This window comes from Sinocyclocheilus grahami, unplaced genomic scaffold (genome assembly GCF_001515645.1).
Source record: "Sinocyclocheilus grahami isolate Dianchi unplaced genomic scaffold, SAMN03320097.WGS_v1.1 scaffold461.1, whole genome shotgun sequence".
Classification (NCBI taxonomy): Eukaryota; Metazoa; Chordata; class Actinopteri; order Cypriniformes; family Cyprinidae; genus Sinocyclocheilus; species Sinocyclocheilus grahami.
The window spans coordinates 701,274-719,306 of record NW_015505640.1 but is presented as its reverse complement, the minus strand read 5'-3'; the positions used below and the strand labels follow the sequence as shown (position 1 = coordinate 719,306).

Below are 18,033 nucleotides of genomic sequence, written 5' to 3'. Positions count from 1 at the left end.
GTTAACTGAAATAAAATAAATTATTTAAAACATTTCACATTTAATTTAGTTTAACTTGATGTACTAAAAAAACTGAAAAATATAATAAAAACGATATTAAAAAACACTATTAAAAATGACAAACACAAAGCAAAATTATTAAAACTTTAACTAAAATGAAAAATGAAAATATAAAAAAATTCTAAATATTAATAAACACTACAATAGGATTTAAATTATTCTAAAATAACAATGCATCAGTCTTCTTCCTGTAATTTTAAAACAGAATGAATTTTAAATCTCAATAATCAAAATTTACTTCTTTTTTTTAAACTTAAACTTTTCAACTTAAAGGATGAGTCAAAATAATTTTCTGTACTTGAAATCATGCCACAAATGCTGTCAAGTTTTAATTGTATTGAACCTTGAGCACGAAGGCCAATGTCTGAAACAAAACAATGAAATCTGTTCACATGATGCACTTTAACTGAATTCATTCAACATTATCTGTATTTCTGTGAATATGCGGCCCACATACAGGGATCACTACACTCTAAAAATAATAAACGGCTCAATTTAAATCTAGAACATTGATAGAACAAGAAAGCATGAGAGTGGTTAACTGAAAGGTGAGCTGTCAGGAAGTGGTTTTAAACTGTAATTTCCATAGATATCTCACTCAGCAACACTACCAAAGATGTGCATCAAGTAATACAAAGACATGATGTTCTATATAATTAACAAGACTGCAAGATGAGGATTGTGCATAGAGGCCATTTGAAAATAGACATGCATGTAACCATCTTTCTATTTGCCCTGGACATCTAAACTATAAAATGGTCGTATGAAACAGAACTATTGAGCTCAACAATACTATAAGCTTTTCCACTGTTAGTACCTCTAACAACTTTCCACATGAGATCACTTCTCATTTTGAAATATCTACAGAGATTGTGGTTAAAAAAAATGTGTCAGACAAATAGGCAGCTGGGTTTAACACGGTTTAAAGGTTACAGAACAATGTGGGTGATAACATTTAAAACAGACTTTCTCTGAATGAGTTTACTAATTACAGTTGGTTTAGAAATTATATCTCTCCTACGTGGTAAGACAAGAAACCACAGAGCAAAACCTTAAACACAAGCGTGTACAAAATGTACAAGAATTACAGTGTTTAGCAGCCATAAAATATGGAAGAACGCACTTCAATCATGTTGTGGGTCAAGTAAAACAATCAAAAGAAACATAAACGATATTAAGATTGCAATTCATTCTATTTATACGTTTATTTAAGCCCTTGTTATTTGACTAAACTAGCTAATCTTAACCATGAATTTAAGAGACGTCATACTGAATTATCTCTAGCAGCTACACAAGAAGTTTTTTTTTAATACGAGCACAAATGGTAGCACAGGACAACAAAGTGTTTATCATTTTATCTTTTACAAGAGGAAAACCAACAGCCCGCATGCATGATTTGTCAATATCCTGTTTGGGTTTAAGTGCAAGGTCTAGAATTGAAACCAATGCTCGGACAATATGTTGCATTTAAGCCCATTGGATGGAAATTCTCGCACCCAGTTTTACATTACACATAAATATCAACATATTCTCATCAGATTCAGTCAATGGGACACTATACTTGTTATTTGGGGTCACACCAAATGCACATCATGAACCTTTGAAACATTTGAAAAATAAAGAAACAAATAAACAACGTAAATAACAAGTAGAATCATAAGTAGCATTGATCATTTCTTAAAATATCCTTTCTGAAAAAAGAGGCAGTCATTGGAGTTAGTCAAACATTACTGAGAGGGGCATCACTGCACCAGCACAAGCTGACACCAAATGAACTTGATTAAAAAAAACAAATAAACAAGAGCAAAATAAATAAATAAACATCATCCTACCTGAGCAGGCTGAGCGGAGTCTGGTCAATATTCTGGATTTAAAAGCCGAAGTGTCACTTAAAGAACGAACTCGAAATACAGGAAACACCTGGGGAAATGTCTTTAAGTATGAAAAACTGTCTTCCTCCGCCATTCCGCTGTTTTGCTTGTATTTTTAGTTCTACAAAAAAAAGAAAAGAACGAAAAGTAGATTCGTTTCAGTGTCCTGTAATCTCGTTGTCAAGGTAACGCTGCTTAATTCTGTCTGTCTCTACCCGTCAGTTTATCGGTTGTAACGAGGAACTCTGGTCACCTGTTTAGGAGAACTCAACTTTCAAAAACACGACGTCGCGTAGCTACTTCTCCCTGCGTCTCACCAGAAGTTGTGTATGTCCTTCCTCTGCACTACATCAGCAAATGAGACAGAAACGGAAGCACCTCCATCAAAATGATAATCATCTACAAAGACTTGAGGTCACACAACTCTTACAGCTGCAGTTCCGAGTCATCCCTGCGGGGGGCGTGATCTATCTATATATCTATATATATATATTATATATTTTTTATTTTTCAAATACAAAAACATGTAGGCCCTTACGAAAAAGAAGTTTATTCAAGTGTGCTATTAGTATACTTCTTTTAAACTAAAAATAGGAAAGTATTCTTTTAGTCTACTTTTTATGTACTTCTCAGAAATATACTTAAAATGACATTTAAGTATACTTGACTTATACTTAGAAAAAGTCTAAATATATTTGAGCTATAATTGTGTTCCTAGAATCCGTGTTTTCATTGTTATACTGTAGGGGTCGCTAGTACACATTTTCTGTACAGAATTTCCAAAAAATACACTGATATTTGTATACTTACTACATAAAGTATACTTAAAAATATACTTGAACTTTGCTTAAGTATACTTACTAAAATAAACTTGAAGTATACTACTTTTTGGTAAGGAGGCCTACTTAAGGTGTTAAAAGACAAGGGTATAGGCTTTAAATTCAGATAAAATTACATAATAGTCAGGGGGACAGGCAAGATTTATTATTTTTTTTTTTTTAAATATTCTGCAATAATGTAGCTATCTAATACTTTGCTAAAATCATAATATTAAAAATATATTTTAACATATACTACTGGGGTACAATGTCCAGTTCTATACTCGGGACAAGAATATTTAGTTTGGAATTGTACTAAGTAACAATTAGAAAACAGTATTGCAGATTATTGTAATTTACGGTTTCCTAAAAATACAACAACAAAAAACCCTGAATAGGCCTACTTAATACTTTTGAAATAGGACACTTTTCATTTAGGGTAAAAACAACAAGTGAACAAGTCCTTCAGGCAATTTCAAAAGTGGTTCAATGACTCACTCAGTTTCCTGTTTTTCATCTTATGAATGTCATGTCCATATCATAGTGTTCTCTCCAGTCTGTGTGACCAGTCTGACATCATAAGGTAAATATTGTATTGTGTGGTTTCCTATTACTAAGTTATCAACACACAGAAGCTGATTTGAAGCTGAACACTGAGGAAATCTGAGTGTCTCAATAATTTGTTAATGTGTAACTAAGTTGACTGGTCATCATGCAATATATGTTATTTAAATACTGGGTAGACCCTCAGTCCACCGTAGTCCAGCTCTAAAATCAGCAAAGCATCTGAAGGTAAATAGGAGATGTGTCTTTTTATTTTTTTACACCTTTATGACTGATTATCTATGTCTGTGATTAAAGACTTATCATTAAATGATCATTAGCTTAGTTGAATTACGCTTAACAGTGATAACCAATCCAGACATTTTACTGCATATCAGTTTTGCTCTGGGACTTTGGACTGTAATTTTTGGCATAAATTCGTACATAACTATATATTGCTAAAAATGTTTTGAATTTTAATTGTATTTTTAAAGTCGCACAATCCTTTAAAAATCATTGGAATGTGCTGATTTGGTGCTCAAGAAATATTTCTTATTATCATCAATGTTGAAAACATAATATTTTTGTGGAGAGTATAATACATTTTGAATTTGAATCTGGTAAAAAAAAAGTTCACTTAAAGAAAACTTACGAGTATACTTGCAGTATAAAACTACTAAACTAGTAGTTTACTGAGACTATACTTCAAAGTGTACTAAAAATGCTACTACAAGTATTTAATTAGTAAACTATCAGTATACCTATAAGTTCACTTTTAGTATAGTTGCAGTACAAACTAAACATTTTGATGTAAACTTGTTGTGTACTCAAAGTTTACTACTGTTATACTTAAAGTATACTTAAAAGTTTACTTTTATATACTAGAAAGTGGGCCAATTTAGTCCCAAGGAGTACTGAAATAGTACACTTACAAGTATACTACTAGTACACTGATATTTGTATACTTACTACATAAAGTATACTTAAAAATATACTTGAACTTTGCTTAAGTATACTTACTAAAATAAACTTGAAGTATACTACTTTTTGGTAAGGAGGCCTACTTAAGGTGTTAAAAGACAAGGGTATAGGCTTTAAATTCAGATAAAATTACATAATAGTCAGGGGGACAGGCAAGATTTATTTATTATTTTTTTTAAATATTCTGCAATAATGTAGCTATCTAATACTTTGCTAAAATCATAATATTAAAAATATATTTTAACATATACTACTGGGGTACAATGTCCAGTTCTATACTCGGGACAAGAATATTTAGTTTGGAATTGTACTAAGTAACAATTAGAAAACAGTATTGCAGATTATTATTTTTTTTAAATATTCTGCAATAATGTAGCTATCTAATACTTTGCTAAAATCATAATATTAAAAATATATTTTAACATATACTACTGGGGTACAATGTCCAGTTCTATACTCGGGACAAGAATATTTAGTTTGGAATTGTACTAAGTAACAATTAGAAAACAGTATTGCAGATTATTGTAATTTACGGTTTCCTAAAAATACAACAACAAAAAACCCTGAATAGGCCTACTTAATACTTTTGAAATAGGACACTTTTCATTTAGGGTAAAAACAACAAGTGAACAAGTCCTTCAGGCAATTTCAAAAGTGGTTCAATGACTCACTCAGTTTCCTGTTTTTCATCTTATGAATGTCATGTCCATATCATAGTGTTCTCTCCAGTCTGTGTGACCAGTCTGACATCATAAGGTAAATATTGTATTGTGTGGTTTCCTATTACTAAGTTATCAACACACAGAAGCTGATTTGAAGCTGAACACTGAGGAAATCTGAGTGTCTCAATAATTTGTTAATGTGTAACTAAGTTGACTGGTCATCATGCAATATATGTTATTTAAATACTGGGTAGACCCTCAGTCCACCGTAGTCCAGCTCTAAAATCAGCAAAGCATCTGAAGGTAAATAGGAGATGTGTCTTTTTATTTTTTTACACCTTTATGACTGATTATCTATGTCTGTGATTAAAGACTTATCATTAAATGATCATTAGCTTAGTTGAATTACGCTTAACAGTGATAACCAATCCAGACATTTTACTGCATATCAGTTTTGCTCTGGGACTTTGGACTGTAATTTTTGGCATAAATTCGTACATAACTATATATTGCTAAAAATGTTTTGAATTTTAATTGTATTTTTAAAGTCGCACAATCCTTTAAAAATCATTGGAATGTGCTGATTTGGTGCTCAAGAAATATTTCTTATTATCATCAATGTTGAAAACATAATATTTTTGTGGAGAGTATAATACATTTTGAATTTGAATCTGGTAAAAAAAAAATTCTTGGCAGTCTAACAACAAAAATAGGGGAAAAAATCTCAATGATTTTGCTAATTTTATGAAAATTACCTTATATTTTTTTTATGGTGAAAACAATTGCCGAAATTCCCCAAATAGCCAAAACTGACACTACATGCTATTTTTTTTTAAATAAAATAAAATAAAATAATTGCCCATAATGATGTTACACACAACAGGAAAATAATAATGTAGGAAAGCACTTGTCCTTAACAAAACAAGTTTAAGGTTTCTTTGCTGAAAAGAAAGTTTAAAAGAACTGCATTTATTTTGTCAAATTTGAAATGTCCTTTCTGTCACAAAAGCATACATTTCTTTAAAAACAATCTTGTGTTTTTTTTACATTATAATCTGCATCTACATATTATCTAAGAGCGTTTTGCTGAACTGGAATGTACTCATTCGACTCTTTGCTCCTTTATCTGAGTCATGTGTTCTCTGCTCTTTGGTTCAGTAGGGTTATTGCACTCAAATGCAGCTCAGTACAGAGACCTCAGCTGCTGTAAGGCAGAAACTGGTCAATTTATTCTGTGAAAAATGGGTGAAAGAGCAGAGATCGATCAGCCATAGCAAACAGCCCCCTGTTGGCTCTGAAGTGCAAAAAAGTGTTGATATGTTGACATGTCTATTATAATTCAATGTATTGTGCGATAAGTTTTGTTAGGATTCTCATGCAATAGCAAGTCCATGTCATAATCAAATCAGTTTAATATCCAATAGGCACACCTGAAGGATTTCCCATTAAGATGAACAAGATGTTGCTCACTCTCATAGTGGTTTCCTGCTTTGCAATGGGAACAACCAATCGAGTGTATGTCCACCCTTTCAACCTCTTTAGCTCTGAAAACATTAGCTGTGAGGTTATTCAGAATGAGGAACACAAGCCCTTTGAGACCATCCATCCACTGACTCCTCTTCAGGAAGGTACTGAGCCAGACCCACGACCCAGCAGCACAACAGAGAACTTGAAAAACCTCACCCAACGGACCGCTGTGTTAGCAGAACTGCAGAATTCACTCGGGCTACGCATGTACCAGGCACTTAGTCGTACACAGAAGCATGCGAACACACTGCTGTCACCCCTAAACGCCTTTGGGGCTTTGGTGACCCTCTACCTGGGAGCATCCAAAAAGACTGCTATTTCCTACCAACAGCTGTTAGGACTCAACCTGGAGTCTGAACAGGCCGACTGTGCATACTTTATTGATGGACACACAGTGTTGCGCACACTCCAGGCCATCAGCGCGCATGTAGACGAATCACGAAATGAGCTCAGGACCCTCGTGTGGACTTTCATTAACAGCGACGCTGACCTTTCCAAAGACTTTTTACGTGGAACACAAGACTTCTCAGATGACTCTTTTGTCCGAACAGTGGACTTCTCAAAAGCAAAGGAAGCTGAGGTGCAGGTGAACAACTTTATTCAGAAAACATCAGACAGCAAGGTTAAGGACCTGTTTAAGGGTGTCACTCCAAAAACGGACCTGCTGTTTGCTAGTTCAGTGCATTTTAAAGGTGAGTGATTCGAAAATGATTCAAATATGTAAACTGTGCATCCTTATTCAATTAAACTATCTTAAGAATATTCTAAATATATACATTTCATTATGAATCTTGAAAGACTTTAGTAAGACTTTTAGCAATGTTTTTTATTTTTTTTTCCTTTATTGTTTTTTGGGCAAAAACAGTACTTCAGTGGCTAAAATACCCCATCAAGTATTTAGGAGGAGAAAGAAAAATAGCCTATTTTTATTGTTATGTGCAACAGAAAAAAATTATGTAGAAAATAGACTCATGGAGGCACTTCAAAAAATAAAATAAAATAATTGCCCATTTTTGTTGTTACACACAACAGAAAAAATAATGTTGGAAATAGACTCATTGAGGCACTTGAAATGAAATAAAATAAATCACCTGCTGCAGGTTGGGTACAGTAGCTTTTTTAAAACTGTAATCTTTTCCAGGTAACTGGAAAACTGCTTTCCAACCTGAAGCAACCAGTGATCAGAAGTTCTGGACTCATGAGAACTCAAGTGTCGAAGTCCCTTTTATGATGCATACTGGAAACTACATGTACTTCAATGATGTTGGCAGGAAGTGCTCTATAGTCAAGCTTGGTCTCAGTAAAAGGACCTATATGCTGCTAGTGCTGCCTAATGAGGGAGCTAGCCTGCAGGACATTGAGAAGCAGCTCTTAACAGTCATACCTACATGGCATCGAAATCTAAAAGAAACGTGAGTACATGTTTAGTCTGAGAAAGTGCACACCGAAAATGGTAAATAAAATGACCTCAAAGACCAATCACAGATTTACTTGTGTTGGCAGATATCTGGAACTATCGTTGCCCAAATTCTCCTTGACTGCTGTGACAGACCTGAGATCAGTTCTATCTGAAATGGCAGTGGAAAAATACCTCATGGGCTCTGATGCCAACTTCAGAAGACTGAGCAGCAAGGAGAACTTAACCGTTGATAAGGTAAAATTCTGTTTATGGCAAGAGTTTGCACCAACTGAAGGACCAGTCAAATTTGACTATAACCAGTTCTGACCAGCTGTAACAATTACAAATAACTACCTTTATTATCAACATGGTCCACACAGTTCTTTTCGTTATACTGTAGAACAAATGACAACAGTAATCTGTAGGCTGTATACCTCCATATATCTTACAGGTCCTCAACAAGGTTGTGTTTGAGATGACAGAGAGAGAATCGGAGGTTCAGAATAAAACTGAAGATGGAAGGGTTCCCCATAAAGTCACGGTCAACCGGCTGTTCTTCTTTTCTATTGTAGAGGGGAACTCTAATGCCATACTCATGCTCGGCAAAATCGTCAATCCAACAACCTAAAAATCTCAATTTTGGTGATGACTTTACATTATATTACAATATAAGCAGTGTTTTAATGTTTCCATTCAACTAATAACCATATGTTAGATTAATGGATACCATCAAGTCAGTGTCTACCTGTTATAACTTTGCTCAGGCAATCTTTTTAGGGATTTTCAGGACTTGGGTGTTTTATATTTTAGTATCTGCCAATTCAAAATGTTTAATATAGAGTTTGTTTCTATGCATAACATGGTTACTTGAATTAATTGCAATTATTTTAATGATGTATTCATAATAGAACTATGTACAAACCTCATTTATGTACTGTTAAAACAAATTAAAGTTGAATATTTATGAATAAATATGACTTGGAGGGATGCTCATTTTTAACCAAAACTGCAAAAGGATTCAACAAAAATCCTTTAAATAAAAGCAACTGTACAGTATGAAATGTCATAATCATCAAACAACCCACATTTACTTTATCCAGTAAGGAGTGAATCATTTAAGCACATGAACAATAAACAATTTTACAATCTTCATTATGCATCTAAAAAACCCACAGCATAGTACTTCAACACAAACTTTCAGTTGAGGGGTCACTGGCCTTTTCTAAATGTTCGACAAGGCCATTTTAGTAACACTCTACACACACCACACTCACAAATATTTCATACTATCCTCATTTTTTATTGTTAAATCTTAGTAGTGCCATTCTTACCCAGTGAAACACAAACTCCAACATCCATTTTGATATTTAAAAAAAAGAAGAAAAACAGAGGTAATTTGAGCATTAAACCTCTTTAGCGTTTGCACTGTTGATGCTATTTGGCAGGGTTCACCAGAGCTAATGTCTGAGGACAATTTCTGACAGATACAACTCCAGTCAAACACCTGTATTGAGTGCAATGTTTTGATGTAACCACATATGACAGGACACAAGAGCTTATATCACTTTATATGCTGAGTGTCATACAAAAAACTCTATTCTTTTCTCCAATAAGTTTGATCCATAAATTATATGACTTTTCTGGCCATATTATCCCATATAGTTCAACAATAAATAACTTATCAGAGAGTTAATTACATTCTTTTAGTGTGCTCCTTCTCCAGACAGGTTGAGATAGCTGCTATTAGAACAGTTGAGGGATGGCAGAACTTCATAAAACCACTCCTGGAGCATATATTGAGCCATGTGGCATCATTCGGATCAGTAACCATTTTGGACCCTACTTTTGATCATTGTGGTTTAGGACCCTGTCTGCTCCACTGAAGCGAGATCTCTTGCTTCCTGTACCAGTTCCAGCAGAGAAGAGAACATGGTGATGTCACTTGGCTGAAGACCCATCTTCTCAATCTTGGGTAAAAAAAAAAAACAAAGAAAAGAAAAAAAGAGAAGTACAATGAAGCAAACCTGATATGCACAAATAGGAGAGAAATGCTAATCATTCATCAAAACCCATGTTTATACCTGCTCTCCAAGATACTCCACATCCAGTGCCAGCTGCAGGCGGATCTTACTGTCATCTGATGGCCCTGCATTGATGCCTATGGTGTTGGTGGTGGTCGTTTTCCTAGCCTGTTTCAACCTCTTTAGACTTTCCTCCATCTTCCTCACTGAGCTTAGCACATCTGATATGGTCTCAAAATACCTATTAAACACATAGGTCATTTTTAAACAAAAAGTTCTTCAATCTAGAATTAATAAAGTTCACCTAGATGTTTGTCTTTGCTGTACCTATGGGTGCAGTCTGAGAGTGTGACCCGGAGCCACTCCTGAATAATGGAGTCTTTCACCACTTTTTTGGAGTCGGTCACCAGCTGATGGAGTGGCTGAAGTGCGTTTTCCATATAGGCTGAGGCTCTGGTGGGCACTTCCTATTAATGAGAGAGCAACTAAAGTTCAGGCCAGAGCACTGAACATCTTTTTGTTTCCATGTAGAGGAAAATGTAAACTTGCAAACTGTAACTTTCAGGCTTTTAAAGTATGTAACAAAAGTAGCTACAGACTTCTTTCACATTATGAAACAGATTAGCAAAAAAGAAAAAAGAAAAGTTCTATCCGGGGACTTTGTTCTATCCAGCGGTTGTGGACTGGTTATTCCTTCCGACGGTTTATAAATTCTGTTTAAGATGGATAGAGTCATCAAATTGTTTGAGAAATCTGTTATTTAACTAAGTAAATATTGTATGGGGAAAAAGTCAACCAAATAATTTATAAACATTTCAAAACAAATCAATCCAAATGTGTTTTTTTCCCAGCCTGTCTCAGATCTTGATCCTGACTCACTGATTTTTGCATGACTTTTAAATATTACATGGGCATATAACTCGACCTTGTTAGTCCTTCGATAAAGTCGTGGGACTTCTGAAGCGTTTTTCAGGAAACGAATGCTCCTTTCTGTTAGATGCTGAGTCATTCTGCTGTTCAGTGTGGGGATGCAGCTGGACAGGGATGCACTGGAATCCTGCAAGGCTTCTGGAGCATCAAACAGGAATCAAACTTATTACTTAGGAACATTAGAAATGGCATCAGAATCTTAGAACATCAGAAATGGCTTTAAACTCTAGAACAAACCTGAAACAATGGCAAAGTTTTTGAACCCAATACTCTCCAGTTTTGCATTGATCATCTCAGAGATATCTGGAATCTGCGAACAAAGTGAAAGTATTTCTCACTCGATCCAAATAAGATCAAAATTAGACTCTTGCTCCATGTGAAAAAAAACTCAGAATTACCTGTCCTTGTAACTTATCAACATCAGCTGCAATGAAGACGAGCTTCTTGGTAGACAAAACGTTGGGGCTGCCAGTTTCGCTGTCTGCATCCTGTGATGTGCGACTGGATGTGGAGGAGGCAGAGCTTGGGAGCGGCCTTATCGAATCTTTGCTAGTCTCTGGAGGAGGTGTTTTCGTTAAGACCTGTGAGACGAAAAAGAAAAACATCAATAACAATCCTATTATGATTCATATAATTTCCGCCAGGAATGCTTTACCTCAGTAAGAAAGCTGGTGTATCTGGAAATCAGCTGAAGCGTTAGTTTCCAAAATCGATGAGCAAGTGGTGGCAGGTACACCTGGTCAGCCCAGCACCTGCACACACAGCTCCACAACACTTCGGTCACCTGCAGGTGGTAGCTGCTGCCCGCTAGTTCACAAATACAAAAAGCAGACTAGGTGTCAGTGGTGATCAGTTACTCGCACTCTTGTGACAGCTATAATTATCACAAAAAGCGGACAACAACAGGTCCACAGATGCATAGAGAAAGCAATACCACATATCCCTGTCAACATGTCCTAAAGGTGTTGTTTTATGTTCATGTGCATTAATTCTTACATTAACCCAAATACACTGACTGACCTGGAGCTGCCTCTAGTCCATCAGAAATGGCATTTTCTAGACTTCCAGCAATCTCCTTGAACCTGAAAAACAAGTCCAGGCAAGAAAGTCAAGAGACAGCTAGGCCTGTCGCAATAATCAATATATCGACTTATCGCGCAATATATGTACATTACCTCAATTTTTGGTGACGCAATATATCCCCCATTATATTTACTTAAAAATTAATGTCACCGTGTTTTTTACATTCCACTTGCGCCTGTGTCTTTTGCAGCTTCTCGTACATAACGTGGTGTAGTCATGAGGTGCTAGTTAAAATTTAAAAAATGCTTCTACAAAAAAGTTTCATCTGAAGATATGGCCTTGTTTAGGGATCTGTGTCTTTGTGCATACGAACATCTGACTGCTAAGTATTGATTGTGTTTTTCAGCAATAGTGTGCACCCTTAATTTACAAAGAAAAGAAGGTCCGGGAAAAATCTGTAGATGGAAAAATCTCCATAAAAGTGCATTTTTCTTTTTTTTGTACTTGTTACTTTGCACTTTTTGTTAGAAAATGTTTATTTACTATTTATTCAAGTTTTTTAAGGTATCTAATATTTTGATACTTAATTTCCATGATCTAAATATTCTTAAAAATTAAAAGTTTGTTGTCATTTGGAAGTGTGTAGGCCTTCTTGCATTATTATGCTGTTACATTATGATTATATATTCAGTGGCATAAAATGGTCTTTAAAATGACAATAATATCTATTTCTGGGGCAATATATCGCACAACCAAAAGTTGTTATCGTGAGAGGCCTAGAGACAGCTGTAGACAAAGACTTCAAAGTGGCCTCTGCTACATAGCACTTACATAAATTCTTACTGAAGTTCTCAATGACATCAAAACTTTCAATATACAGCACAGGATATGCAAAGATATTGGACTTTTTTTTTGGACAAATTAATTCTGTATTAAGCAGAACATTAAACAGCTGATTTGTGATATGAAAGGTCAGACTGGTAATGAAGAATTTTTGGCCATTAAAATCAGATAACTTTTACACTTGGTCTTTTAGTTGTAACAATTAACAAATACAATTGAATTGTACTTCAAAATAATTGAATCTGAATAAATAATCATTAAATAGAAGTCTTAAAGATGTCTTAAAGTGTTCAATATCTACAGTAAATCGCAAACATTGTTTCAAATCCAGTATGTTAAACCATTAAACAAAGACAACACAAAAGCTACTGAAGTCCACTACAAGACCTTAATTCCAAGAAAAAGCAAACACATTTTACAGGCTTAACTGGCTTGAACAAACTAAGAGAGCAGTGGACTTTATAACCAGCGAATAATAGTGATCAAACATCACAGAGCAAAGACTGTCCAGCCTAAAACACAGATCGATTCTTATTCAGGGCTATTATCTCTCTTTAAATATATTGCACAAAGAACAGAATCCAAGCAACACAGGAGATTCCAAAAAAAATGTATGGAAAAAAACTATTTGAGTCACTTCCAACAGACACAGGGTGAGTTTACTGGAAGCAGGTTACAAACAACCCCTTTAAAGGAATCTCTTTCTCTGCACTTTTTTTTTTATTGTCAATATATTATATCACAGTGTAGGAAACAATGGGTCAAAGAGATTTTCTATGTTGTATTGACCCAGAATACTAGCTCATGAACAAAAGCACTGGAATGGTACAACTGTGACTGGATTTCTAATTCCTCTTACTCACCGCAGCTGGAAGTACACTGGCAGGTTCCATTTGTTCTGGAAGCTCTGGTAGCACGCATGTGCTCGCAGCCTCTTCACGCTGGCCTGGGAACCACACTGCCTCTCAAACTTACGAACGAAATCCATGCTGACAGTGTATCTCTTCACACAAGAACACAGCAACAAAGAGAACCATTTAATGAGGTGTACAATTCCATTTTATAAAGTGATTTCAGTCAAAGAAAATAATAAGTAAATAAATCAAGTCAATGCTGGTGCATTTTTTCACTTTGCATACCTCATAAAATGCATCTGGGTTTCCAGGATTGAAAAGGGAAGGGACTCTTTCCTCAACACCTCTAATGATCTCAGGCCAAACAGAGTTCACCAGGAAGTCATATCCTGGAACAATGTCTGCTTTATCACTGGGCATACAAAAGGGTAAACTCATTAAAAAGCATTGTATGTAATATTACAGCAATGGGACAATGTAGTAAACGTTCACTTTGAGTGGCAGACATACCTAGAGATTGCCCCACCAGTCACCTCTCGCAGCAGTCGACAATGGTGAGGCACAAATTCCAACAGCTTTGCATACATCATTTTAAAACCGTTAGGGTTGGATTTGACAAATTGTTCAACTATAACCTGACACAAAAAGGAGAAATCGACATTCAGGTGGAGAAGACAGATGCATTTTGTATCTGTAGGCTTGAATCTCATTTGCAAAACTCACAACACTGTAAATAATGACAGATATGCAAATTACAATTGACTGTACTGCTGTAACCGGGCGATATGCAAAACCTACCTCATCCATGTATGGCTTGACTAAGACCTGTCCGACCAGTGCCTCTGCATCCCTCGTCTTATCTATGGTAGCATATGTCCTGAGGCAATGCCGTACGATATCTATATTTGACGTCTGCAGGCCTTGGATCAGTAAGCCTTCCAGTGACTGCTGAAGCATAGCTGTGATACCTGCTATTCTCTGGAACACAGAGAAAAGCACTCACAAAATCAGTCATTTTTACTTATACGGCATATGGACAAAAGTATTGGGGCACCTGACCATTACACCAGCAGGGACTTTAATGACATTACATTCTAAATACACAGACATTAATATGGAGCTGGTCCCCCCCACCCCCTTGCAACTGTAACAGCTCCCACTCTTCTGGGAAGGCTTTCCACAAGATTTTGGAATGTTTTTGTCACCAGTAGAGCACTTGTGAAGTCAGACACTGATGACGGATGAGAAGGCCTGGTTTGCAATCTCTATTCCTGTTCATCCCAAAGGTGTCCAGGTGACTGAGGTCAGGGATCTGTGTGGGTCAGTCAAGTTCTTCCACACCAAACTCAGTGGTGGCATTTACACCACTGTGTCCGATGTATGGCATTGAATTTCATAATTAAGAGGTGTGTCCCAATACTTTGGTTCACACAGTGTAAAATACTTTCTCCTACCCCAGCTTAAAGTGACAAGAAACACAATGGGATACTATAGAACTGGGAGCTCACCGGACGGACTTTATCAAGCAATGGCATTCCTTTGCTCTGGACTGCATGAAACTGTAACTGGTTGAACTCGGTGGCAATCCGCTCTAGAATCTGACCTGCCAGAAGAGGACTTAAAAACAAAGAATAAGCTGTTCATTCAAGTGTAAAGTAAAATGCAAATGGTACATGATCTAAAGAATCCTTTCCTTAAGCCATGAGTCATATTTCAAGAAGTTGTTTTGCTGCAATGTACACTACTGTACCGTTTGTGGTCAGTATGATTTTATTGTGATTAATACTTTTATTCAGTAAGGAGTGTGTAAAGTGACTTTTACATTGTAATAAAGATCTCTATTTCAAATAAACACTGTTCTTTTGACCTTTCCATTCAGCAAAGAATATTTAATGTATGTTTCCACAAAAATATTAAGCAACATCGTTTCAACATTAATAATAAGAAATAATTCTGAGCATCAAAACAGCATATTAGAAAGATTTCTGAAAGATCATGCGACACTGAAGACTGGAGTAATGGCTGCTGAAAATTCAGCTTTGCCATCACCAGAATAAATTAAATTTTAAAATATGTTTGAACAGAAATCATTTCACAATAGTACTGGTTTTACTGTATCAAATAAATGCAGCCTTGGTGAGCATTAGAGACTAATTAAAAAAAAAAACTTTTCAAAAACTAACTTTTGACAGGAGTGTATTTGTCTCATTTACTTCTTGCCTCTTTCACTACTTCACTTACCTGCTGGTCTCAAGGGATGTTGTATCTTTAGTGTTTTGGTGAAGAATTTTCTCAATCTTCTCCACTGATCTCACAACTTGGATAAGTCTTAACACACAGAGCTACAAAAGACACAATGTTGGACAATGTGTGCATAGTTGTAATATAGTATTTTAAGTTTCATCACCATGACTTACCTTCTTTTTTTGAATGTCATCTTGCTTGGATAGCTGGGTGTCTATAGCTTCAATAACTTCATTCACAGAGGATCTCAAACTCTGTGCATGAGAGGAAGATACTTAGATGATGACTAACATATGGCCAATTCAAATGTATTCACTCATGTGTTAAGCACTTACCAGCACCTCTTCGCGTAACTGGCCCAGAGGGACAGAGAGCTGATTAAGGGCTTTATCCATTCCAACCTAAAACACGGATACAAACAATAAGCCTCCATAGCATGTGGCAAAACTCATAATGCTCCAGAAAAAGACAAAGCGCACTAGACTCACAAGATTCGTGGAAAGGTTAACGAAATCTGCATAGTCTTTATTGATAAGCTCGACCATGGCTGTTTTGAGAAGCCTGTAATATTGCTCCAGATCTTCACGCATCTCTTCCAGCTGGACACGCTTTCTGCAATCAGCCACAAATTTATCCACGTCGAAGTCATCCTGCATAGAAAGGTACAAGTATTTAAAATCAAAATACCATCAGGCAGAAAGGTGTCAAATAATGTCAAACACAAGGAAGGACAACTGGAAGACAGTCAAGAGATTGTTGTATGGAGAATAAATATCAAAAAGAGCTTCCATTAACCCTCTGCTCTGTTTGGTGGTTGAGAGACCACACATCCATTTAAAAATACATTTTAAAGATAAATATCAAGCTGACATAATGACTTTTCATAAATCACATGAGAAGAGATTATAAACTATTTCAATGTGATAACATTCTCCAACTGTCCTCCATGTAGAATGCTATGTTGTGGAAGTTTGTAGGTCTGTGAGACCCCAGATGCTGTTGCTGTACACGCTGTAAAAAAAAAGTTCTCATTCTATCAGTTGTGTTTTTGAGTATTCTTTTTTAAATTTTTCTACAGTATATTATTTTGGTTGGTTCAAAACTATATTGAAGTGAGTCACATTTATAAAAAGAGCATGGATTTGTGAGGGTTAAAACTTTATTCAAGTCCAACAGGTTTTGTCTTAGTCAAATGAACATATTAAAAGTGCCTGAAGTGGAAAAATAGATTCATTTGCTAATTATTATTATTATTTGTATGTGTACATCATTGGGGTTTCTGGGGTCCCAACATAAGTCACTCTGGGCAGCGTTAAAGATACTTGTTCAAGCAGTACTTAAACCTATAAATACAACACATAAACCGCTGCTCAATCAAGTTAGTTACTGTAAAGCTGAATAGAGGTCTCGTTTCAGTTGATATATTACTAACAGATCCCTCACCTTCATAAATTCGTCTTTGTCGAAACACAAAGAATCGGGTCCCTTTGGTAACGTCATCATTCTTTTAGGACGGCCACAAACAAAATAATCTGCAAACGTATTTGTTTAAACGTGAAGATTATTTGCTACATTTCGTTCAAATGACACAGTAATCGACTCAACTTCCGCAAACATGGCACACGCTAACGAGTGGGTGGAAAACACAAAACCCTGCTGTGTCCGAAAGAGAGAACATCTGTGAAGAGCGCCTTGATTGGCGACCAGCGGTACTGCAGCACGACTATACTGCACAACCAGTGATGAAAACTAATCTGATGACAAATGATTCCCAGCTATGTGAACACACGTATTTTATACTGCCAAGGACACTTGAATAGAGTTGTATTCCTATTATGTAAGCGCTGTTATAACTATAGGGTGAAAAATTACTTAGTTGCTCAATAAGACTAGAAAGCTGCAAGCAAGTAACATAATGTTTAACATAACGTTTTCTATAACTATCAGTATTTAAATTTTATATTTGCTTTGTTTTATTAAATAACAAAAAAAAAAACATTTACAATTGTATGATATAAATTGCTTTAAATTTTAAAATGTCTAACTGGATCTCGTTAGCGGTACTGCAGCACGACTATACTGCACAACCAGTGATGAAAACTAATCTGATGACAAATGATTCCCAGCTATGTGAACACACGTATTTTATACTGCCAAGGACACTTGAATAGAGTTGTATTCCTATTATGTAAGCGCTGTTATAACTATAGGGTGAAAAATTACTTAGTTGCTCAATAAGACTAGAAAGCTGCAAGCA

At 35.6% G+C, this 18,033-nt stretch overlaps 3 protein-coding genes across 7 annotated transcripts in view; 1 reads left to right on the top strand and 2 right to left on the bottom strand.

The window, feature by feature from the left end:
- Positions 1 to 2,416, bottom strand: part of LOC107552951 (phosphatase and actin regulator 2-like) — a 32,731-nt gene extending 30,315 nt beyond the window's left edge. For 2 of the 4 annotated variants that reach the window (XM_016235012.1, XM_016235010.1), the window contains exon 1: positions 1,893 to 2,416. In XM_016235012.1, coding sequence (XP_016090498.1) covers positions 1,893 to 2,025 — 133 coding nt within the window. In that variant the 5' untranslated portion in view covers positions 2,026 to 2,416. The remainder of the gene's footprint in view (positions 1 to 1,892) is intronic. The other 2 variants (XM_016235008.1, XM_016235009.1) reach the window with 2 other exon arrangements.
- A 1,078-nt stretch (positions 2,417 to 3,494) lies between these two features.
- On the top strand, positions 3,495 to 8,838 carry agt (angiotensinogen). Of its 2 annotated transcripts, none has more exons than XM_016235006.1 (5): positions 3,495 to 3,541; positions 6,360 to 7,154; positions 7,604 to 7,874; positions 7,966 to 8,116; positions 8,313 to 8,838. In XM_016235006.1, exons 2-5 carry the CDS (start codon positions 6,386 to 6,388, stop codon positions 8,487 to 8,489), a joined length of 1,368 nt encoding a protein of 455 aa, XP_016090492.1. In that variant the 5' UTR covers positions 3,495 to 3,541; positions 6,360 to 6,385; the 3' UTR covers positions 8,490 to 8,838. The 2 variants fall into 2 exon arrangements, with proteins under 2 accessions (XP_016090492.1, XP_016090491.1); XM_016235005.1 differs by lacking the exon at positions 3,495 to 3,541 and adding an exon at positions 5,171 to 5,238.
- Positions 8,839 to 9,140: 302 nt separating this feature from the next.
- LOC107552949 (conserved oligomeric Golgi complex subunit 2-like) lies at positions 9,141 to 17,475 on the bottom strand. The gene is made up of 18 exons (XM_016235004.1): positions 17,220 to 17,475; positions 16,265 to 16,426; positions 16,112 to 16,177; positions 15,950 to 16,030; positions 15,774 to 15,874; positions 15,041 to 15,149; positions 14,331 to 14,510; positions 14,043 to 14,167; positions 13,818 to 13,944; positions 13,542 to 13,681; positions 11,833 to 11,894; positions 11,468 to 11,619; positions 11,211 to 11,393; positions 11,050 to 11,122; positions 10,808 to 10,950; positions 10,210 to 10,349; positions 9,943 to 10,123; positions 9,141 to 9,828 (listed from the first exon to the last, which is right to left on the bottom strand). The coding sequence occupies exons 1-18, from the start codon at positions 17,277 to 17,279 to the stop codon at positions 9,721 to 9,723; spliced, it is 2,193 nt and encodes a 730-aa protein (XP_016090490.1). The 5' UTR covers positions 17,280 to 17,475; the 3' UTR covers positions 9,141 to 9,720.
- Between the last annotated feature and the right edge of the window lie 558 nt (positions 17,476 to 18,033).